The sequence below is a fragment of the Sardina pilchardus genome, chromosome 16 (assembly GCF_963854185.1).
Source record: "Sardina pilchardus chromosome 16, fSarPil1.1, whole genome shotgun sequence".
Taxonomy (NCBI): Eukaryota; Metazoa; Chordata; class Actinopteri; order Clupeiformes; family Clupeidae; genus Sardina; species Sardina pilchardus.
Window position 1 is genome coordinate 25,886,407 of NC_085009.1, and position 24,630 is coordinate 25,911,036.

The 24,630-nt window shown below is 42.9% G+C and overlaps 1 protein-coding gene across 1 annotated transcript; it reads right to left on the reverse strand.

Moving 5' to 3' along the window:
- Positions 1 to 1,128: 1,128 nt before the first annotated feature.
- LOC134060031 (C-type mannose receptor 2-like) lies at positions 1,129 to 23,164 on the reverse strand. The gene is made up of 6 exons (XM_062516603.1): positions 23,126 to 23,164; positions 22,627 to 22,665; positions 2,686 to 3,054; positions 2,197 to 2,523; positions 1,687 to 2,034; positions 1,129 to 1,461 (listed from the first exon to the last, which is right to left on the reverse strand). The coding sequence occupies exons 2-6, from the start codon at positions 22,661 to 22,663 to the stop codon at positions 1,448 to 1,450; spliced, it is 1,095 nt and encodes a 364-aa protein (XP_062372587.1). The 5' UTR covers positions 22,664 to 22,665; positions 23,126 to 23,164; the 3' UTR covers positions 1,129 to 1,447.
- Between the last annotated feature and the right edge of the window lie 1,466 nt (positions 23,165 to 24,630).

Sequence of the window (24,630 nt, forward strand, 5' to 3'; positions counted from 1 at the left end):
TACTGGGTCTTACTCTCCACCCATGATGAGCCCTCAACTGCTGCTCTCATAAAGGCCTGTTACCCCTCAACTGCTGCGCTCATAAAGGCCTGTGTTACTCAGTGTTGGGGAGTAACGCATTACATGTAATTAAGTTACGTAATTTAATTACAAAATAAATGTAACAGTAATATATTACAGTTACTGTAGAAAAAAATGTAATTCAATTACAGGTACTTTTGAATTTTTTCAAAATTACAATTTGAATTACATCTCAATTTTGTCAGCAAAACTTTGCAAATAATATTGTATGTAAAAAGAACTGTTTCCCTCCACAGCCATAGTTTGATACGGGACCTTCTGATAGGCTCTATCACGTCTACAGCGCCATCAGCGTAGGCCTACATGCCTGCCATTAAACGTGTTATGATTATCATTATATTATCCTCACAAAAAATATGATGCTAATTCATGTATTGAATGCCCTTGCTGCCTTGTACGCTTGTACAGAACTGATCGGCAGCCTGTAGACCAAGGTCGAAATCTTCGCATGGATTTGGGGACTTTAAATATCATTCAAAAATCGGAAAAGTAATCAAAAAGTAATCAAAAGTAATTAGTTACGTTACTCAGAAAAAGTAATTCAAATAGTTACACTACTATTACATTTTAAACAGAGTAACTTATAACTGTAACACATTACATTTCTAAAGTAACCTTCCCAACACTGGTGTTACTGTACCCCTCAACTGCTGCTCTCATAAAGGCTTGTGTTACCCCTCAACTGCTGCTCTCATAAAGGCTTGTGTTACTGTACCCCTCAACTGCTGCTCTCATAAAGGCTTGTGTTACCCCAACTGCTGCGCTCATAAAGGCCTGTGTTACTCCTCAACTGCAATGCCCCCCCCCCTCCACACACACAAACATGAACACAAACACACCTCACACTCACTTGCACACAGCATGCAAATCAAAGTGTTCATTAAGCATAGAAGCTCATTTGTACATTTCACATGTCAAATTAGAAAAGTAAATCAACCCAACTGAACAAAGTCATTTTTATTAGGAGTTATTATATTAGCCCATTTGTACATTTAACACAGTGGACTAGAAAGGTTAAACATGCTTATCAGCCAAGTACTTCAGGTCAGGTCAGGAACAGAAAACATTTTATACGGGGAATTCTGCACAGAATTCTATACTTAATTCTAAAACAAAGAATTGTGTCAAAACATAACATTATGGTTAACAAACACAATACATTAAAATTGCAGAATTGAACTGTATCAATTGCTTCACTTATTAGTACACTGGAAGAGGAAATATAATGCCAATAGTAACATAATGTTTTGTATTGTAAAGTTGCTTATGATTAAATGAGTGGTGAAGATGACGATGAAGATGAAGATGGTTGGGAGCTGGAGGACCCGCAGGAGTTTCTCCAAGCCTGCTCTGGACTGAGGAGGATTCAGTCACAACCATCTGTGAGAGGACATGAACACACACACACACACACACACACACACACACACACACACAATTACTGAAGTTAAGTTCTCTTTCAGTCCAGAACACTCCACCCCCTTAACAGCAGAATGACACGCCCACTCCGGTTCGCATGGACATAAACACACACACACACACACACACACACACACACACACACACACACACACACACATCTGTCCACAATAAGCAAAGACTCACCCTCAGTGGTGCAGATGAAGTTGAGTTGGTCGGTCTTAGTCAGGTTGCTGACCCATTGTCCCCCTCTAGACTCCACTGCCCCGACTCTTTGTTGGAAGGACTCCACTTGCTCGTGCCCTTGGGTCCAGTTGCTGTAGCAGACGGTCTGTCCACAGACCCAGTACCAGCCCACACCGTAGGAGTGGAGCAGGCCCACCCACACGTGAGCAGTGGAGGCTCCTTTAGCCCGCTCACTCACCCAGCGCTGGACCCGCTTGGACGTCACAGACACCAGGTCCACATGGTGCTCTCGGCAGTACTGCAGCGCCTCTCTCCAGGTCTTATTCTCACGGACCAGAACCAGCTTGTCTGGAGGGACAATACCATGAGAGAATACTGATTCCTGCTCAATGCGGAAATCACCAATTCGGAAATGAATCCACTAAGCTCTGAGATAACAGGCCACTCCACCCTCTTTAGGTCATCAGAACATCTGCTCAGGAATATCAGCAGGTCATGACAGTGACTCACCTTCATAGCAGATGAAGTGACCAGGATGATGACAGCCTTCATCGTTCCACTGACCACTGGACATAATTTGAGTGCATTCCACATCTGGATTATTGGGTTCTCCAGACTTCCAGTAACGGAATGAGGAGCTGCTGCCATCTGACCACTCCCAGGCATCTCTGAACAGGCCGATCCAGGCATCTCTCTCTCCACTAACATCCTCTATCTGGTCGTTCTCTGTCTGATTCCTCACACTGGCCAGGTCTGTATGTTGTTCTCTGCAGTATTTCTGAGCATCTGCCCAGTTCTTTATATCAGTAACCAGCACATAGGTTTTGGAGTTTCCCCCTGTGGTAATGCATGGCTCATGGTTAACTGGGAATCAGCACAGCTTTACAGTCAGAACTACTGTGAAATTAGAAGTCGATTTGCACAGTTTAAATTATTATAATGTATTTTTGAGTGATTAAATGAATAGTTATTAGTTAATATAGCAGATGAAGTCCTTACTAAGGTTACACCCAGAGTCATGCCATTTCCCATTTGCTCCCTTGACAAAGACACAGTTGTCTTTACCACCTTGATCTGGTCGACCACCTTGATCATCCCAGATCAACTCTATTTCATTCTCTCTGTAGAAATCCCTGTCGGCCAGAGACCACTGCCATTTAGGACTGCTTCCCTTCTTCAGCCCAATCCAAGCATTTCCAGCAGCTGCTTCACGGATCATGCTGTTCACCTTCTCCATCTCTGTCATGTTATGTATGGTGGCGAGGTCAGTGAACTTCTCTCTGCAGTACTGCTGAGCTTCTGTCCAGTTCCTGTGTTCCTTCACCACATGGAACTGACGTGGCACAGAGGAGGAGAGACTGCCCAAACCTGAGAGGAGAGAGGAGAACACACACACATACAAACAAATGCACACACACGCAGACAAACACACAAACACACACATAAACGAACGCACACACATATACATGTTTTATGCATTCCTTTATTGCCCACTATCACAATAATCACAATTTAATTACTTTGCTTTCAATTGGAGTGTCCTGACTGCATCAACGTGAGTAGGCAGCGCGATGCAACACGACGTTTTGAGAGAACATTGTTTGACACCCCGTTTCTATTTTCTTTCTGTCGCTCATGCTTCTCAGCTATTTCAAATGGCATATTTAATGGATGGCAGATGCTATTTGCACCCATGGTGCAAATTATGAACATTACTACTTACACCCGTGTGTAAATAGTGTATAATCAACAATGCTGATTGCACCCGGTGACGCGGGTGCAAATAATCAACAATACTATTTACACCCGGGTGCAAATGTAACCCTGTTGAAATTAATTCATGGTTAAGATATACAGGTTTGAATAAATAATTTCATAGTTTAATAAATAGGTTAAAAGGTTAAGATTCATTGACCAGCAATGAAGTCATGATTCTGCTCAATAAGAGAAATACATTGAGTAATGTTCATGTTTAACTGCATATTGCATTTAAAATGTTATATATTTCTTGTGTATTAAATATATGTGCAAATGTGTTAAAAATGCCTGTAATAATAGTAAGAAAGAGTTACACAAAGGTTTTGTGAATTTACTTTATTTTTTGCAAAGTTTGTGAATGAGCCAATCGTATGTTGAGGTCAAAGGACAAGGAAGTGGATGGAGGGAGAGAACGAAAGACCACGCATGAAGCATGAGGGAGTTGAGGAAGAGCGGCGAACGAGTGAGATGAATGAAACGAGTTGCCTGCTGAAAATAGACATTTATAAGATTTAAATGCACCAGTTTAGTGAGTGTTCGACCAGAACTCTTATTAGAAACGTGAATGGTGATATTTCTGTTTGTTTGAGTGGACTACTCAACACGACAAGACAGAAAGAAGTTTATCTTAGTTGCTGACGAAGTGGCTAGTGCTTTTTGCATGGACTTTGCTAACAAGCTAGCGGCCAGCGACCTTGACTAGTGAAGCCTGTGTGGAACTGCGTGACCGACGACGAACAACGGAGCCGGATAGCGTTTCTAAGTGGTGGATTCATCAGCTGCATGAATCTTCTCTTCAAACGTCTCCTCTTCAGCGTGCATCTTCTCGTCCCATCTCCTGCTGCGGTTTGCCTTGGATCCTGCATGCGTGAGCTACAAGCACATTGAAAACAGGTACCAATTCTTTTGTTTTTGCCTGCGTGGTGAAGCAGCCATTTTGTTTAAGGCTACAACGCACTCGAGCTGCATTCAGGCCTGCATCGAGTGAACATTCAAAGGGTATTTGAAAATAGTATAGGTTTTTGCCGGCTATTTTATTTTCTTGGGCCCTTGGGTTTGAATATGAATGTGAATGCATTTATGATTTGAAAGTGATATTGCCAAGAGTATTTGGTTGAAGTTGCTTACTTTTTCTAAGTAAACCTTTCATATTTTTGATAAAACAGTTGTGTTTACTGACTATTTTTATATATTAAGTTAGATTAAGAAAACGAGTATTCCATGCTTAAAAGTAAGTGTGTTAAAAGGATAAAAGTAATTCTAAGACATTTCATTTAATGTTAAAGTGTACACATTCATGCTTAAAAAGTGATTTCAAAGGAAAGAGTATTTCATACAAGGTATTAATTAGACACCCACACAAGTTTAATACTGATTAGTTTATTAGTGAAACCCCGCTTGTTTAATTGTTTGGAATAGAGTTTAAAGAACTCAGGTTAGCCACCTCTCACTATAGCCAACACGCTAGAGAGGCGCTACATAAAATGGAGGCACCGCTGGGATTCTAGTGTGGATCATAGTGTGGGTTTCTTGTTGTTTTTTGTATAGCTTGCAATTTAAAATTTAGTATTTTGAATCTTTGGTTTAGCGTTAACTGATTCGCTAATATGGATCGTAGAACAGAGCTAGTTTCAGAATTAAAGGGATGGTGCCGTGGCGAGGCATTAGATGAGGCTCATGCAGTCATGGTGCTGATTCAAGAAGATTTAAACATCAGTGCAATTGAAGAGGCAATGCAAACAGTGAAGTGTCTGGGACGTGTGCGAGTCAGAGGCCGGACTTTCAACAGTAAACATAACCGATACTTGGTCTTGTGTGAATGTAGGGAAGTAGTAAAAGGTGAAATGGTTCCCTTTGAAATGTTTCCTATTAATGGTGGAGGGCCGTGGCCAGTTATCATAGCAGATGAAGCTACACGAGCCAGTACACAGTTTCAGATGTCCGGATCGCCACAAGCTCCAGGTAAGCGCGTTGAAGACCTTCACACATTGTTCCCGGAAGATGCTGCTGCTGCTAAGTCAACAGAGGCCATTCTGCGAGTTGTGAGTGATTTGCTTAACAAGACGACGAAGTCCGCCAGCGAGCATGGAAGCTATCGCCGCCTTCGGACTTTTTCTGGGTTGTTGCCCACCCCAGCTGGAGAAGAGCAGTTCGACCACTGGTTAGGTCAAGCACGGCTCATGGTGGAAGAGTGTGACTGCTCTCACAAAGAGAAGAGGCGGAGACTGATGGAAAGTCTTAGAGGTCCTGCACTCGACATTGTAAAAGCAGCACGAGCTAGTGATCCTGATGTAAGCCCTGAAGACTGCTTAGAGGCGCTTGAGCATGCTTTTGGGACAGCAGAGTCAGGAGAAGAGTTGTATTTCGCGTTTCGTTTACTGCAGCAACAGTCAGGTGAGAAGCTGTCTGACTTCCTTAGACGTCTAGAACAGTCGTTGAATAGGGTTGTGCAGAGAGATGGTCTTCCCTTTGGGTGTGCAGATAAAGCGAGACTTGAACAGTTGTTACGTGGTGCGATAGCTTCTGATCTGATGTTAGTTAACCTTCGTCTGAGAGAGAGGAAAGCAAAGCCCCCGACCTTTCTCCAGCTGTTGAAGGAGATACGCACAGAAGAGGAATATGAGGCCTCACGAAATAGGCTTGTTCCTGTTGTGCAAGGTGGAAATGTAAGGCAGAATGCTGATGTGAAACAGACTGAAATTCAGAACTTGAAGTCTGAGATCAAAGAACTTAAGGCCTTAGTTGCTGCTGTCGCGTCTAAGCCAGTACAAGACACAACAGCTAGCAGTGAGAACATTCCCCCTAATGTTGTGTACAGTGAGTGTAGTTCGGACAGTGAGATAGCAGCTCTGAAAAAACAAATGAAGCGTTTGCAACAGAAAGTCACAAACAAAGTAGCTGAACCTCAAGCTGCTGTTTCAGCTGTGAACACCTCAAAACCAGCCAGCTCCCCACAACGATCCTTCAAAGTATCGGAGGAATACTTCTGTTATCGATGTGGTGAGAGTGGACATTTTGCGAAGAAGTGCCAAAACACAGACAACCAGGCTAAGGTTATCAAGAGACTTATCCAGGCTCTGAAGCTGTCCAAGAACAACCAGCCATCAAGTGATGCTGCCGCTGATACAGTTAACTGTTCTGTTAAGAAAAGTGACGCTGATATGTCTGAGAGTGAGCATATTCCTGATGGGTTAGTTGGGCCGCCTAGCCTGGTGCCACTGAAAGTTAATGGACAACCTTGCACTGCTTTATTAGATAGTGGTTCTCAGGTGACGATCATTTTTGAACACTGGTACCAGAAATACTTGTCTGATATTCCCATTCAGCCTGTATCTGGTTTGTCCTTGTGGGGTTTAAGTGAGTCTGGAGCTAGCTACCCTTATCGTGGCTACGTGGTAGTTGATGTAGAGTATCCAGCTGAGGTGTTAGGAACCAGTCAGACTGTAACTGTCCTAGCTCTCATATGTCCTAACCCCAGGACTGAAGATAAGACATCTGTCATTGTGGGCACCAATGCGAGCCATGTTAGACGTTTGGTGAATCAATGCAAAGACAGTGGCATTGATGTCACCCGAACACTAGGCCTTCGTGTTTGTGTCAAGGAGGACCAACCTGCATTCAAGGGTGTTGCTGTCCCAGTCCATGATGATGAGGCTGGCCATGTTAGATGGATGGGTCCAGGCCCTTTGGTCTTACCCCCAGATGGTGACGCTCAGGTTGTGTGCAAAGTTGAGCTGAAGAAGCCTGTTGCTCAAGAAATCCTAATGTTTGACTCATCACCAGCAGCCACCTTACCTGCTGATGTGATTTTTCATCCCATGGTTGTGCCCAGTGGGGCATTGGATGTCAACAGCTTGAGAATATTACTGAAGAATGAATCTTCAAGAGAAACTTCCATACCGGTGGGAACAGTGATTGGATGTGTGTATCACATTGATTCAGTTGCGACGATTCCTCCTAAGGAGACTGCGTCCTCCGACTTTGATGAGAGCGTGATCAACTTTGGAGACTCTCCTATTTCAGAACAATGGAAGAACAGACTATGTAAGAAATTGGCTCAGAAGTCTCATGTCTTCTCAATGCACGAATGGGACGTGGGATTAGCAAAAGGAGTAGAACACAGAATCCGACTTTCTGATTCCCGGCCTTTCCGTCAACGATCACGCCGGCTGGCCCCTGCGGATATCGAAGACGTTAGAAAGCATTTACAAGAACTGCTGCAGGCAGGGATCATCACAGAGTCGCGAAGCCCCTATGCATCGCCAATAGTTATAGTCAGAAAGAAGACTGGAGCTATTAGGATGTGCATAGATTACAGACTGTTGAATAGCCGAACCATACCAGACCAGTATACAACACCATGCATTGAGGATGCGCTGAATGCCTTGACAGGGAGTCAGTGGTTCTCTGTACTGGATTTGCGTTCGGGCTATTACCAGATAGCTATGTCCGAAGAGGACAAAGAGAAAACGGCATTTATTTGCCCATTAGGATTTTTCCAGTTCGAGCGAATGCCTCAAGGCATTACTGGGGCACCAGCAACCTTTCAGAGGTTAATGGAAAAGGCTGTTGGTGACATGAACCTCTTACAAGTGCTAGTGTACCTTGATGATGTGATAGTGGTTGGAAGAACTCTCGAGGAACACGAAGAGAGACTGCTCAAAGTCCTAGATCGTCTCGGTGAAGTTGGGCTGAAACTCTCAGTGGACAAGTGCCAGATCTGTCTGCCGAGAGTGAAGTACCTGGGGCACATTGTGTCTGCAGATGGTGTCGCCCCAGATCCTAACAAGATTGAGGCCGTCACTACATGGCCAATGCCAACGAACCTGAAGACATTACAATCTTTCCTAGGATTTTGCGGTTATTACCGTCGATTCATTCAGAACTATTCTGCAATTGTTAGACCATTGACTGAACTCACAAAGGGATACGCTCCAACTCAGAAGAGAAAGAAGTATGTCCCAGATGTGAACAAAGTCTACTTGAAAGAATCCGAGCCTTTCGGAGAAAGATGGGACAAATCCTGCACAGATGCGTTTCATCACGTAATTCACTGTTTGACACATGCACCTGTCCTGGCATTTGCCAATCCACAAAAGCCATACATCCTGCATGTGGACGCAAGCTTGAAGGGTCTTGGTGCTGTTCTTTACCAAGAACACCCTGAAGGCTTGAGACCAGTTGCTTTCGCGAGTAGAAAGATCAGCTCTGCAGAGAGAAACTATCCCATACATCAGCTGGAATTCTTGTCACTCAAGTGGGCCGTAGTCGACAAATTCCACGATTACCTGTATGGGGCAAGATTTACCGTACGTACTGATAATAACCCGCTTACGTACGTACTGTCCACAGCCAAGCTCAATGCGGTGGGGCATCGCTGGCTTGCTGCCCTGTCGACGTATGAGTTTGATGTCCAGTATCGTCCAGGCCGACAGAACATTGATGCCGACCTGTTGTCAAGGAACATGCCAGAAGAGGACGACAATGGCTGGGTGACTATTCCGCAGTCTGGAGTGAAGACCATCTGCCAGAGAGTCTGCGTCCCAGAGTCTGCATGCAGCACACCAGTCTGTGTTGCTCAGCTTGGAGCGTCTTCCCACTGTGTTCCTGACTTGTATGCGTTTCCGACACATCTAGAGTTAAAGTCACTGGAACTCATGTCCAAAATGAGTCTCAGGAAGGCTCAAGAAGAGGATGAAGCCATTGGACCAGCCATCCAAGCCGTCAAGCATGGGCGCTGGCCAGAGGATGTGAACATGAGTCCTGAGATGTCCAGACTGAAGAGAGAAGCTGGGAAGCTGTCCATGAAAGATGGATTGCTGTACCGTTACAGCAAGAGACCGTCCGGAGATGTGGTCAATCAACTCATCTTGCCAAGGGAGTTCCGGGAGATGGTTATGCAGGCCATGCATGATGACCTAGGGCACCTTGGACAAGAGCGAACTGTTGACCTGCTCCGAAGTAGATTCTTTTGGCCTAGGATGTCAATGCACGTGGAAGAATACATCAAGAACTGTGGGGAGTGTGTCACTCACAAGACTCCTGTTCAGCGATCTGCTCCATTGCACCAGATCATAAGCCATGGGCCTATGGATTTAGTGTGCATGGACTTCCTTTCCATGGAGCCTGACTCCAAAGGCATAAGCAACGTGTTAGTGGTCACGGATCATTTCACGAGATACGCTCAGGCTTTCCCAACAAAAAGCCAGAAGGCCCATGTTGTGGCAAAGGTCCTGATTGAGAAATATTTCATACATTATGGACTGCCTTCGAGGATCCATTCGGATCAAGGAAGAGATTTCGAGAGCCGTTTGATCCGAGAGCTGTTGACCTTGATGGGGATCCGCAAGTCGCGAACAACGCCGTATCATCCGCAAGGAGACCCGCAGCCAGAAAGGTTCAACAGAACTCTGCTCTCCATGCTAGGTACGTTAGGCCGAGAGAAGAAGCGTACGTGGAGCCAGCATGTGCCTTACTTGGTCCACGCGTACAACAGTACAAAGTGTGATGCCACCGGGTACTCGCCCTACCATCTGATGTTTGGCAGAGAGGCGAGACTTCCCGTGGACTTGTGCTTTGGAACGTCCCCAGATGGCATAGAAGATGTGTCTCACACCCGCTATGTCACCAAGCTGAAGGAAGACTTGAAACAAGCCTACAAGTTAGCCTCTGATGCTGCAGACAAACGGCACCAGAGAAACAAGAGGTTGTATAACCGTCGAGTTGCATTCCAGTCCATAGATATCGGCGACAGAGTCCTGCTCCGGAATCTAGGCCTGAGAGGAAAGCACAAGCTGGAAAGTAAGTGGAGTCCTGAACCGTATGTTGTCGTTGGAAAGATGCCAAACCTACCTGTGTTCAAGATCAAACGGGAGGATGGAAGGCTAGGAACAAAGACTATGCATAGGGACCACCTTCTTCCTATTGGACAGCTTGTGAGAATGCCATGTACTGACCAGGATGCTGATACACCTGCCAGACCCAAGACCAGAGCAAACACTTGTAAGAAAAGTCAAAGAGAATCTAGACCAGAGACTCAAGAGTTACAGGAGTTTTCTGATTCGTCCTCTGACATGGAGTATTATGTCACTCAGCGTGTCACTCGAAGAGAGTCTGTCCCAAGAGTGCTACATACTGCCAGGCCAGTAGTTGACTTAGAAGATGACCCTGAACCAGAAAATAATGACTCTGAAACTGATAATGACCCTGAAACAGAACATGACAATGACCCTGAAGCTGAACCTGTTCATGAAAATGATTCAGAAACAAATGATGTTGACCACAACTCTGAACCGGAACCCGAGGATGAGGAGTGTGTCCAAGAAGTAGCTCCGGAAGAGACCAGTGAAGCTGGATCGGAGTCTGAAGAAGTAGTATCTGAGGTCCAGGAGGATAGACTGCAGCCCAGATCTGAGCCTAGACCTAAGAGAACTGCCAAGCCGACTATTAGACTTACCTATGATGAGCCTGGTAAATCCAGAGACCAGCCTTTGACTATTGTACACAGAGGGATAGTCATTAAAATAGGTAAACACTAAAACATTAGTTATTATGCCCTTAGGACTCCTTAGTTAGTTTGTAGTGTAGTGTGATGAGGACACACAGACATTTAAAAAGGGGGAGGGTGTAACCCTGTTGAAATTAATTCATGGTTAAGATATACAGGTTTGAATAAATAATTTCATAGTTTAATAAATAGGTTAAAAGGTTAAGATTCATTGACCAGCAATGAAGTCATGATTCTGCTCAATAAGAGAAATACATTGAGTAATGTTCATGTTTAACTGAATATTGCATTTAAAATGTTATATATTTCTTGTGTATTAAATATATGTGCAAATGTGTTAAAAATGCCTGTAATAATAGTAAGAAAGAGTTACACAAAGGTTTTGTGAATTTACTTTATTTTTTGCAAAGTTTGTGAATGAGCCAATCGTATGTTGAGGTCAAAGGACAAGGAAGTGGATGGAGGGAGAGAACGAAAGACCACGCATGAAGCATGAGGGAGTTGAGGAAGAGCGGCGAACGAGTGAGATGAATGAAACGAGTTGCCTGCTGAAAATAGACATTTATAAGATTTAAATGCACCAGTTTAGTGAGTGTTCGACCAGAACTCTTATTAGAAACGTGAATGGTGATATTTCTGTTTGTTTGAGTGGACTACTCAACACGACAAGACAGAAAGAAGTTTATCTTAGTTGCTGACGAAGTGGCTAGTGCTTTTTGCATGGACTTTGCTAACAAGCTAGCGGCCAGCGACCTTGACTAGTGAAGCCTGTGTGGAACTGCGTGACCGACGACGAACAACGGAGCCGGATAGCGTTTCTAAGTGGTGGATTCATCAGCTGCATGAATCTTCTCTTCAAACGTCTCCTCTTCAGCGTGCATCTTCTCGTCCCATCTCCTGCTGCGGTTTGCCTTGGATCCTGCATGCGTGAGCTACAAGCACATTGAAAACAGGTACCAATTCTTTTGTTTTTGCCTGCGTGGTGAAGCAGCCATTTTGTTTAAGGCTACAACGCACTCGAGCTGCATTCAGGCCTGCATCGAGTGAACATTCAAAGGGTATTTGAAAATAGTATAGGTTTTTGCCGGCTATTTTATTTTCTTGGGCCCTTGGGTTTGAATATGAATGTGAATGCATTTATGATTTGAAAGTGATATTGCCAAGAGTATTTGGTTGAAGTTGCTTACTTTTTCTAAGTAAACCTTTCATATTTTTGATAAAACAGTTGTGTTTACTGACTATTTTTATATATTAAGTTAGATTAAGAAAACGAGTATTCCATGCTTAAAAGTAAGTGTGTTAAAAGGATAAAAGTAATTCTAAGACATTTCATTTAATGTTAAAGTGTACACATTCATGCTTAAAAAGTGATTTCAAAGGAAAGAGTATTTCATACAAGGTATTAATTAGACACCCACACAAGTTTAATACTGATTAGTTTATTAGTGAAACCCCGCTTGTTTAATTGTTTGGAATAGAGTTTAAAGAACTCAGGTTAGCCACCTCTCACTATAGCCAACACGCTAGAGAGGCGCTACACAAATAATCAACATTACTATTTACACCCGGGTGTAAATAGTGTCTACAATCAACAATGCTATTTACACCCGATGTCTAACATCCATGTACACTGTCAATAGGCCTGTGTATTTACCAGCTCTACAGTAATTTTGTTTTTAACAGTTTTTAGCTGTTTCGCCATGTTAGCCTAGGCCTACTTACAATGTAGGCTATGGTGATTATAGCCTACAAATAGGCTGATGAGTGGTCATGTCATGTGGTAGCTTGATCAAAGGCAAGCTAGTTCAAAGAGTTGTTTTCTGAGTTGTCTTCCAGGCAGCGCTGCCACTGTTGACTTAAAGGCACTTAATCCTACTCCTAACCCTAACCCTAACCTTAACCCATGCCTAACCCCAGCGCCTTCCACGCAGCGTTGGGGGCTCAACACACCAAGAAACCTTTCTACTCACAACTACTGAAGCCTACTTCTTCTCAGCTGTACTCGTAACTGAAATAAATCTAGTCAATCTTTGACAGGTTCAAAAAGCACAAACTCTTATTTGCCGCGAGGTAACGTCATCTAAGAAAAGAGAGAGTCGTTCGTAATTGGCATGCAAAAAAAAAGGCATCACTTCAACTGAAATTTGAACTCTGGATCACGGATTTCCCACCCAGTGACATCTCCGCTATACTACAACCCGTTAGAATGACATGTGAGAATGCTAATACTTCAAGGGGATTGCTAGGTAACGGTAAACAAACTAAAATATCGTAGGCTATTTCTTGATTTTGCTTACATACGGACGATTTTACCCGTTCACTGAATAAAGTTTATGAAAATGTAGCACTACTTTCTCATCTAAAATATTGTTTTAATAATCCTAAATGGTTAGATTTAGGATTTAGGCCATCTCCTGCCAAGATAGTCCGGGTTAGCACACGAGCAAAATGTTTTTTATTGTTACGTCACAGGGTGTTCAAGATGGCTGCGCAGCACAAAAACTGCGCAGCACAAGATGCACGTGGTTAAAAATCTGTCCACGATGGTCTAGATGGGTGTGTTTTCGACTCAGCAGTCAGTATCACATGGCCACAACTTATCGCGGGAGCAAGGCGTGGCCAGGCGGCTGCTCAGCAGCGGAGCAGCAGCTCTAGAGGTACTGCGGAGCGCAGCGGAGCCTAGACCCTGCCTTCATGACGTCAGGACTTTGCCCCAATTGGCTTTTACATCCCTGACGTATGTGCAGGTGTTTAGATGCCTCTTCATATCCACAAGGGTCCGTGCGGGTCCGTGCCTCATGTTTCGTCACATGGTCACATCTACTGTAGACCACGTGAAGTAGAGAGTGTACAACTTCAAAGCAGCGTTTGTATCCCCGCCCCTGCTGCCGCCGGCAGATCTCGCTGCTGCAAGAGGTCAACTTGAACGCGCCCATTAGCTCAGCTGTGTGGCCAAGGCTATTTGTGCCCAGGGTGCAAATCCGTTAATGGCTTCACATGCTCGCCCGGATCTTATTAGGACATGGTGTTAAGGTGTATCTCTGTAAATATTGTTAAATGTCATATCTGTTTTGACGGTTAAACGTAATAGACGTGTGTGCGTGCGAGTGTGCCCGTACCAACCTGTGTGTAGGTTTGTGTGTGTCTGTATGCGCGCGTTTGTGTGTGCATGCATAGTGTACAGTCACTAAATGTACACATTTTTGACCATGTCAGCCAGAGATACCTGTGATTACAGCACCGACGGATCATAACGAAAAACAATAGTTCCGTGTCATCCTTGTAAGGGGCTTCATGCACACCAAGTTTCATGCAGCCCAGTCTTTCAGTGTCCTGGGAATCCTTGACAAAACTTTTTTTTACTTGAAAAAAAAATAAATAAAAAAAATCCAGAAGAAAAAAAACTCTGACACGACCTACAGTATATGACCGCCGCTTCGCTGTGTGGCAGTCATACTAATATGACAAGAATGATACCACAAGAGCAATAGAACAGGTCTTGACTGCCTCCTAGCGCTACCGGATGGTCGACACAGCAGACGCTCATCAGAGGGCCGCAGTGGGAGAGAGAAAGCTGGATCATATAATTCAAATATATACACAAATAAGGGGAATAAGTCCCCTTTGTTTACAAGATTGCTGAGCTTCTAAAACTATTTCGTAAGAGTTTAATTTCACTTTTCACCCCTGCTGGAAGTCGGCAGACACACTCTCAATCTCAATTGAGAAGGTTCTGGTGTCAACGGGGCTAGAATTCCCCACTGTAGGAGCCTAAATTAAGTTTATTTAGGTTAAAAACATTTTACTTTTAAAAGGTGTACAAGTTCATTAATATGATTAATATGATTTAATTTCATGAGTTAAACATTTTAAAATGCATTTGTGTTGCTTTAAGATTAAGACAGGACTTTCATTGTGTTCCTGATATTGCCCTATTGGGGTGCTTTTATTTTGATATGTTGGGAGTGGGGAACTTAGAAACCGAAAGGAGATTGGAGCGAAATCGTTTTTTGACCTCGCTCTCTAGCTCTCACCCATATGTATTTTGTGGATAACTTTATGATTTTTTGTAATGTTGCTTGAAGAGTTTTAAGTAAACAGTTAAACATAAGAAGTGGACTCGTGGAATCTTTTCAAGTGCTTTTGGGACGAGGGAGTTTGCTGAGCGTCAAGCTAAAGCTTCAATCGAAACCTAAGAACCTACACCCACCATTGTTTTCATTGATAAATTCAAGATAAATCACATACATTTGTATTTTTATACCTCTTTCACTCTTTACCATACATGTGGAGGGTGCTGCTTATACACACACAGGACACATACACACACAGCACAGCTCAAACACTCATATCACATAACAGTACAGTCTCCTTAGCACAAAACAGCCAAATACACACACACACACACACACACACACACACAAACACACACACACACACGTGCATTTACTGTACCTTGAAAGAGCAGGAGGAGGCATCCCAAGTGAGCCATGACTGGAACAAAACAGAAAAACAATCATCTCTCTCTAACGTACTCTGTGCATAAAAATGTGCTGTAAATAAAAGACTCGACACATTTCACTAAAGATCCTTAAGAACCCTTTTTCAACCGTCTCTTATTTCACTGTTCACTTGACCTACTGAAATAAGTGATGGTTGCTGAACTGGCCATATTCTAAATTTACGCCATAATCACAACCATGGAATTCTGAAAAAACAGCATAAAATACAATATCGAAAAACACCTTAGATTAAGTTTTCAGATATTGTATGATTTTATTTTTTTTTTTTTACATTATTGAAGTCTGACAATCTATGCAAAAGACACACAGACAGGTTGTATTCAGATCTGTAGATATATAATCTACAGTACTCTATAAAATACTGTTGTCTCTAAAGGGTCCATATGCATCTCCGGAGCATGACCTACCTGTGTGATGTCGTCTCTGCCGTCCTCTGCTACCTTCTGCCCCCGTGTCCACCCCGTTCCTTCCTGTTAATGCCCCACTCTGTTCCCGGGACTTCCTCCAAACTGCCCCTGTCAGAGCTCACAGACAGCACTCTCTGTCACCCAGAATAGAATTTCCTCATCAGAGACATCTATACACACAGACATTTAGAATGGGAGATGACTGTGATCCTACATGTATCAGTTAAAGTTGTGAAGCTGCATCCAGTGAAGAAACACTAAGACTTTGATAAAGCCGAGGAGATATGGACTTGTTATTGATACTTGAGTTTTTGTTATTGGCCAATTTATGAGATATGAAATTACTGTTAAATTCTGTCTCTTCTGCAGAATTGTATTTGCATGGAGACATGCGTCAGAGGCAGATGTCAACAACAGCAGCTCTGTTCACAGAACAAGCACAAAATGTATAACCAAATCACATGCGCGCGCACACACACACACACACACACACACACACACACACACACACTTCTCACACTCATCTGTGCACATCATGCTGATCAAAGTATTTTAAGTAAGAGTCAACATAGCTTATTTGTAAATTTCACATATCAAATTCTAAAAGTAAATCAACCCTCAGCACGCTGCAGCACTGTTACCCTGCTGTTCATGGAGCTCCACTGACTACACTCATGTAACCTGCGTTGTGTTGAACCAGCACGGTTCAGCCGTGCACACGCCCAGACTGGAACCCGCAAGCAGCAGCACCTTTTTTCCAGCTAGCCGGTTTAGCCTGTTTGATTTGCATTGAGCTCAATGAGCATCGACCAGGCTAATAGGCTAACTGGAAAAATTTACAGAACATTAACATAATGTCATTTGAACACTATGAGGTAGATCCATCTTTTGGGAATTATCACACATATTAATTTGCCGAACTTGTTGTGAAGTTTAAATTAATGAACTGCCACGATGTAAGCTGGTCAGGCTGCTTTTTTTCAGCATGGCTGTTTCTCCAATCATGTACAACAATATAGACAACCGTCAAACTGATCAAAGTCGTGTTTATTATGAGTCCGCACACTAGCCCATTTGTACATTTAACATAGTGGATTAGAAAGGATATTCATACTTATCAGGCACACCCACGTACAGCAGGACAGGAAGAGCAAACATTCAGCACAGAATTCCATACTTAACAAAGTCAACTGTACTTTTGTGCAGTCAAAATATTACTGTTAACAAACACAACACAATACATTCAAGAAGAATGTTTACAGTAGCCTAATTGTGAGGGGGGATTTGCTAATTTATCGACAGTGGAAAATAAAACACGAGTGTTATTTGAACTTCTACTGATGATGTTAGAAAAGAAAGATCGTCTTGCTTTGCCTATTTCAGAGTTACATGTGTGGAGCATGTCTTTTTGGATTTCATAGTGGATCTGAAGTTTGTATTTACGCCATTTTCTTCTTAATTGCGGGATTTTATGTAATTAGCAACATTTTCCATAATGTTTCCTGAAAGCAACAGACTAAGCAAGAAGTATTACATTACATAATATATTAAATGTAAATGTAAAGCCACCACCACAAAATCTGTCAGTGAAAAGTCTATTATTCCTTCTTTCAGTTGGACATATTATAACTAGATGAGTTGAAGAGATTCTGTAGGGGTGTCATTATGGTTAACACAAAGGAAGTGAAACAAAACACAAGTGATCGACCAGGATTCTAACAGGTGAGACTTTTTGTCTTTGAAAGAACAAACTGGACATGCTGAGCATTGTTTACTGCCGTGTGTGCCGTCAGTGTGTACATCTCCCAGTTTACACACTTCATACGTCACACGAATAACAGCAGAGTGTTTAGAGCTCCTCTTTCTTCTCCTTCTCTTTGAAGATCTTTCCATCCTGTTGCCTCATCCAGGTCAGTTTGGCGCCTGCTGGCATCCCACTGTCCCTCAGTCTCTGCTGAATCTGGAGAACAGAACCCAAGTCATTCAGAATCAGCTCTCACCTCTCACATGGTCCCAGTACACACAGACTTGCTGGTAGGGGTCTGGACCACTGGTATTCTGTATAGATCAGTGGTCTGGACTCACCTGCTGTAGGAAGGCCTGCAGCACGGCAGGGTCATTGATGTTCACCTGAGAAGTTACCTCCACTCTGACAATCTGCCTCTTCACCTCTTTGGGATCTGCACAGAGCAACACACACATACTGTCAATGATTATTTGGATTAACTAGGAAGACACTGGGCCTGTCCCAATTCTCATCTTCCCCTAGATTTTTGCCCTAACCCTAGGTTTTGTGTGTTCCCATTAAGGGTTAGGGTGTCCCATTACTGTAGGGAGCAAGGGATAGTGCTATTTTCCTGTTATAATCAACCCTAAAAATTTAGTGAGCTCCGATGCAGGCTAAAAACAAATAAAAACAAACAAATAAATAAAATAAATTCAATACACACATTTGACTTCATATGATGGTAGAAATGTTGCAGATATGCTTTGGAGTAAAAGAATGCATTGTGTAAATACATTATGTCCATAGTTATTACTGAATATACGGATGGATTGCTCAACTAGATGTACCGCAAAGTGGTACAAAATATGACCGCCGTGGAGTCCTGCACTTTCTCTCCACAACAATGAATCATGCTCAATTTGTTTCCATCTCCTACTCCATCCCCTGCTGCAACTTTCACGTATGTAAATTAGTGTGTGCATGTGTGCGCGTGCTTTTGTGAATGTGTGCTTCTCTGTCTGTGGTGGGGTAAAGGGATGTGTGTGTGTGTGTGTGTGTGTGTGTGTGTGTGTTTGTGTGCGCATCTGCTTTCCTGCGTTTGTGTGTGTTTTATGTGTCTCTGTGTGTATATGTTACATTACATTAAATTACATTACATTTGGCTGACGCTTTTTAACCAAAGCGACTTACAACATGATAAAACATTTAAGCTTTTAAGAGCAATTCTAACAACCAACAAAACCACAAGAAGTGCATCAATGAGTGCAATTGTCTGTAGTAGTGCTATGAGAGGAGATGTTCTCTGAAGAACTGGGTTTTCAGACATTTTTTGAAGATGGCGAGGAATGTTCCTACTCTAGTAGGAACAGGTAGTGCGTTCCACCAACGAGGGACGACAGATGAGAAAAGTTTGGATTGGCCTGAGCGTGCTGGCCGAAGAGCTAGACGTCGCTCGGCTGAGGAGCGCAGCGGTCGTGTGGTAGCATATGCCTGTATGAGGGCATTCAAATAGGTGGGGGCAGAGCCGGAGAGTACTTTGTAGGCAAGCGTTAGAGTCTTGAATTTGATGCGGGTGGCCAATGATAGCCAGTGTAACTGGATGAGCAATGTTCACTTGGGAGTGTGTGTGTGTGTGTGTGTGTGTGTGTGTGTGTGTGTGTGTGTGTGTTTATGTGTGTGTACATGTTTGTGTGTGTGCTTGCTTTTATGTGTGCTTCTCTGTCTGTTAGTTTTCGCTTGTGTGTGTGGTGGGGGATGTGTGTCACCCAGCTTTCAATAGCCACATGAAGTCAATCACAAAATCTGCATTTTATTATTTAAAAACTATTGCAAAGCTGAAAAGTTTCATTTCACCTGGAGAACAAGAAAAACATATTTATGCTTTCATTTCCAGCAGAGTAGACTATTGTAATGGTCTATTTACGGGTCTCTGGATGCTGAATCAAGAAATAGATATTACAACAGTTTTTAAAATCACTACACTGGCTTCCTGTGACCTACTGAGTACATTTTAAAGCTCTTCTACTGGTTTTTAAATCACTAAAATGGTCAAGGATCTTTATATTTAGCTGACCTTCTTAAAAAGCACAGCCCCGCTAGAGCTCTCAGATCGGCAGAACAGCACCGACTTGTTCAACCCACTGCTGGCACAAGGCCAGGGGAAGCTGCTTTCAGCTGCTATGCGGCCCTTCTGGCCTCCTTCCACTAGACATCAAGACCTCTCCCACCATCTCCATTTTCAAATCCAGATTACAAACCAAACTATTCGCTGATGCCTTTCACTAACCCATTTTTGCACCTGTGTTCCAGTATTTTAGCCTCTTTGCTTTGTTTATTTTCTTTTTTATCTATTTATTAGTGCCTTGTTTGTTTGAATTATTTTAGTTATTTCAATATCTTAATATTTGCTATTTTTATGTGATTTGTTAACTCATTGAATGCCGCGCAGTTTTTGGAAGCTATGTCCCAGAGTGCCGGCAAGCTAGATCATTTTAGACTATTTTTGTGGAGCCACAGCGTATTCTATGTTATAGTTATGGACACATACTATGGCTCATTTACAAGGTGAGACTCTGAGCTCTCAGTGGGTGAAAACCGTTTATTTCTACGTGTCTCCATTCCTGAGAAATCCCAAGCTAAACAGTGGCTGGTTTTCATCAAAATTCCTGTTTGTTTTCTAGAAACGGAGATATAAGCCGCTTTATGACAGACGTACATTTCCGCAATGTCCACGGACTTTTTTTACGGAAGGGGCTTTTTTTGTTGTGCTGTCTCAATTCAAATGTCCATATATCTACCACCGGAATCTTTCCTGCTGCCGACCTCATGTTTCCGTAATGTTGGCGAATGCAATCGGCGGAAAAAATCTGCACTTGTGAGTGATGATCAAGGGAAGTGTTAGCCTACGTGCATTTAAAGTGCCCTATGTCAATGAACAGTTCTATCTCTCTAACACGCTGCATGCATGCATAGCCTAGGGCTAGGCTAGGCTACTCCTGACCTTGGGTGATTCTCAAACTCTCTCCTCGATCTTCGATGCTCGGTCCCACTGATCAATAACTGGATAGACTATCCCATTCTTGAGACTGCCACCTTGTGACGAACCCACAAAATTACTAAATGACCTTGTATTGACTTGACGTGCCTGATTCGACACAATTCATGCGGCAATATCAATCAAATGCTGCTTTGTGATATAATGTTCAGATAAAATGTCCGGATTGTGAGATTTCATGAGTTTTCGATCGTCATCTACTTCAGTTCTCTTCATGATAGACTTCCAAAAATCACACATAAGGTGAGTTAGAGTGTCTAGTTTCGTAATTTTTTTAAAAAGCTAAAAACGCAATATTGCGTTGTTGGCACTCTACGCATGGGAGCTAAAAACGCAATATTATGTTGTTGGCACTCAAAGAGTTAAGCACGTTTGGTTAACTTTCTGTGTACGAATTGGGCTATATAAATGAACTAGCCTTGCCTTGCCTTACCATCACAGAGATTAGGAGCTACTATTACAGAGATAAATCCACTAGGCTCTGAGACAGCAGGCCACTCCTCCATCTTTAGGTCATTAGCACATCTGCTCAGGAGCATGTTGTTGTTTGTGTCTGAACCCCCATCAAGCAGAGAGAAGGGACAGCAACTCACCTTCATAGCAGATGAAGTGACTACGATCGTCACAGCCTGCATCGTTCCACTGAGCACCGAAAGCATTAAAAGTGTCAACACAGAACTGCTTCCCATTGGCATCATTGGGTTCTCCAGTGTTCCAGTAGCGGAATGAGGAGCTGCTGCCATCTGACCACTCCCAGGCATCTCTGAACAGGCCGATCCAGACATCTCCTGTCTCTCCTTTAACTTTGTTTATCGTGTCATTCTCTGCCTGATTCCTCACACTGGCCAGGTCTATGTGATTCTCTCTGCAGTATCTCTGAGCATTTGCCCAGTTCTTCTTCTCCTTAACCAGCACATAGGGCTGTGTGGAGTTTCCTCCTGTGGTAGTGCATGGGTCATGGTTAACGGGAGAAATCGGCACAGCTTTACAATCTGAACTAGTGTGAGTTTACGAAAAGATCGGCACAGTTTAATGTATTTCTGAGTGAATGAATAGTCATCTCACCATCATAGCAGATGAAGTGATTTAGATGATCACAATGGGAGTCATGCCATTTCCCATTTGCTCCCATGAAGACACAGATGTCTTGCACACCGTTATCTGGTTGTTCGTTACCCCAGTTCCTGAACTCTGTTTCATTCTCTCTGTAGAACGCCCTGTCAGCCAGAGACCACTGCCACTCGGAGAAAATGCTTCCCTTCATCAGTCCAATCCAAGCATTTCTAGTATCTGCTTCATGGATTATGCTCTTCAACTTCTCCATCTCTGTCATGTCGTTTATGGTGGCGAGGTCATTGAAATTCTCTCTGCAGTACTGCTGAGCTTCTGCCCAGTTCTTCTGCTCCTTCACCACATGGAACTGACGTGGCACAGAGGAGGAGAGACTGCACAGACCTGAGAGGATGAGACGAGCAAACACCCACACAGACACACACACAGACACACACACACACACACACACACACACACACACGCACAGAGAGAGATAGAGATACAAACACACACACACACACATACACACACACACACACACACACACATACAAACACACACACACACACGCATGCATAGAGACACGCACACACACATACATGTTTTATGCATTCCAGTATCGGCCCCTATCGGGACACCAAGTAGGCTGTTACACACTTTATTCTTACAGTGAATAAAAGGTACTCAGAGATTTTGCTGATAATCACAAAGATTGCAAATAACATCATAATAACATTATGCAAACACACACACACACAATCACACAAACAGCACAGCACAAACACTCATATCACAGTGCAGTCTCCTTAGCACAAAACAGCCAAATACACACACACACACACACACACACACACACACACACACACACACACACACACACACACACACACACACACACACACATACTGTACCTAGGAAGAGCAGGAGGAAGCATCCCAAGTAAGCCATGACTGGAACAAAACATAAAAAACAATCATCTCCCTCTAACATACCCTGTGTATAAATAAAAGCACATAAAAATGTGCTGTAAATAAAAGACTCGACACATTTCTCTAAAGATCCTTAAGAACCCTTTTTCAACGGTCTCTGATTTCACTGTTCACCTGACCTACTGAAATAAGTGATGGTTGCTGAACTGGCCATATTCTAAATTTACACCATAATGACAACCATGGAATTCTGAAAAAACAGCATAAAATACAATATCGCCAAAACACCTTAGACTATAAAGTTTTCAGATATTGTATGATTTTTATTTATTTTATTTTTTTGACATTATTGAGGTCTGACAATCTATGCAAAAGACACACAGACAGGTTGTATTCAGATCTGTAGATATATAATCTACAGTACTCTATAAAATACTGTTGTCTCTAAAGGGTCCATATGCATCTCCGGAGCATGACCTACCTGTGTGATGTCGTCTCTGCCGTCCTCTGCTGCCTTCTGCCCCCGTGTCCACCCCGTGCCTTCCTGTTAATGCCCCGCTTTCCCCCAAACTGCCCCAGGCAGAGCTCACAGAACAGAATTTCCTCACCAGAGACATTTGCATTGATCCCATATGTATGCATTAAAGTTGTGAAGCTGAATCCAGTGAAGAAACACTAAGACTTTGATAAAGCGAAGGAGATATGGACTTGATATTGATGCTTGAGTTTTTGTTTTTGGGCAATTCATGAGATATGAAATTACTGTTAAATTCTGTCTCTTCTGCAGAACTGTATTTGCATGGAGACATGCCTCAAAGGCAGATGTCAACAACAGCAGAAGCTCTGTTCACAGAACAAGCACAAAATGTATTGTACAGTATAACCAAATCACATGCGCGTGCACACACACACACACACACACACACACACACACACACACACTTCTCACACTCTACTGTGCACATTATGCTGACCAAAGTATTTTACTGTAAGTAAGAGTCAACATAGCTTATTTGTAAATTTCACATATCAAATTATAAAAGTAAATCAACCCTCAGCACACTGCAGCACATGATGTTACCCTGCTGTTCATGGAGCTCCACTGACTACACTCATGTAACCTGCGTTGTGTTGAACCAGCACGGTACAGCCGTGCACACACCCAGACTGGAACCCGCAAGCAGCAGCACCTTTTTTCCAGTTAGCCTGTTTAGCCTGTTTGATTTGCATTGAGATCAATGAGCATCAACCAGGCTAATAGGCTAACTGGAAAAATGTGCAGTTACAGTACATTAACATAATGTCGTTTGAACACCATGAGGTAGATCCATCTTTTGGGAAGCATCACACATATTAATTTGCCGAACTTGTTGTGAAGTTTAAATTAAGGAACTGCCACGATGTAAGCTGGTCAGGCTGCTTTTTTCCAGCAGGGCTGTTTCTCCAATGATGTACAAGAATATAGACAACCGTCAAATTGATCAAACTCGTGTTTATTATGAGTCCGCACACTAGCCCATTTGTACATTTAACATAGTGGATTAGAAAGGTTATTCATACTTATCAGGCACACCCAGGTACAGCAGGACAGGAAGAGCAAACATTCAGCACAGAATTCTATACTTAACAAAGTCCACTGTACTTTTGTGCTGTCAAAATATTACTGTTAACAAACACAACACATTCAAGAGGAATGTGTAAGTTCAAGCTCTACTGTAATTGTGAGGGAGGATTTGTTAATTTATCGACAGTGGAGAAAAAAACACGAGTGTTATTTGAACTTCTACTGATGATGATGATGAAAGATTGTCTTGCTTTGCCTATATCAGAGTTACATGTGTGGAGCATGTCTTTTTGGATTTCATAGTGGATCTGAAGTTTGTATTTACGCCATTTTCTTTCGGTTTTCCTACACTCTCTTTTTAGGAGTTCAATCGCTGGATTTTATGTAATTAGCGACATGTTCCATAATGTTTCCTGAAAGCA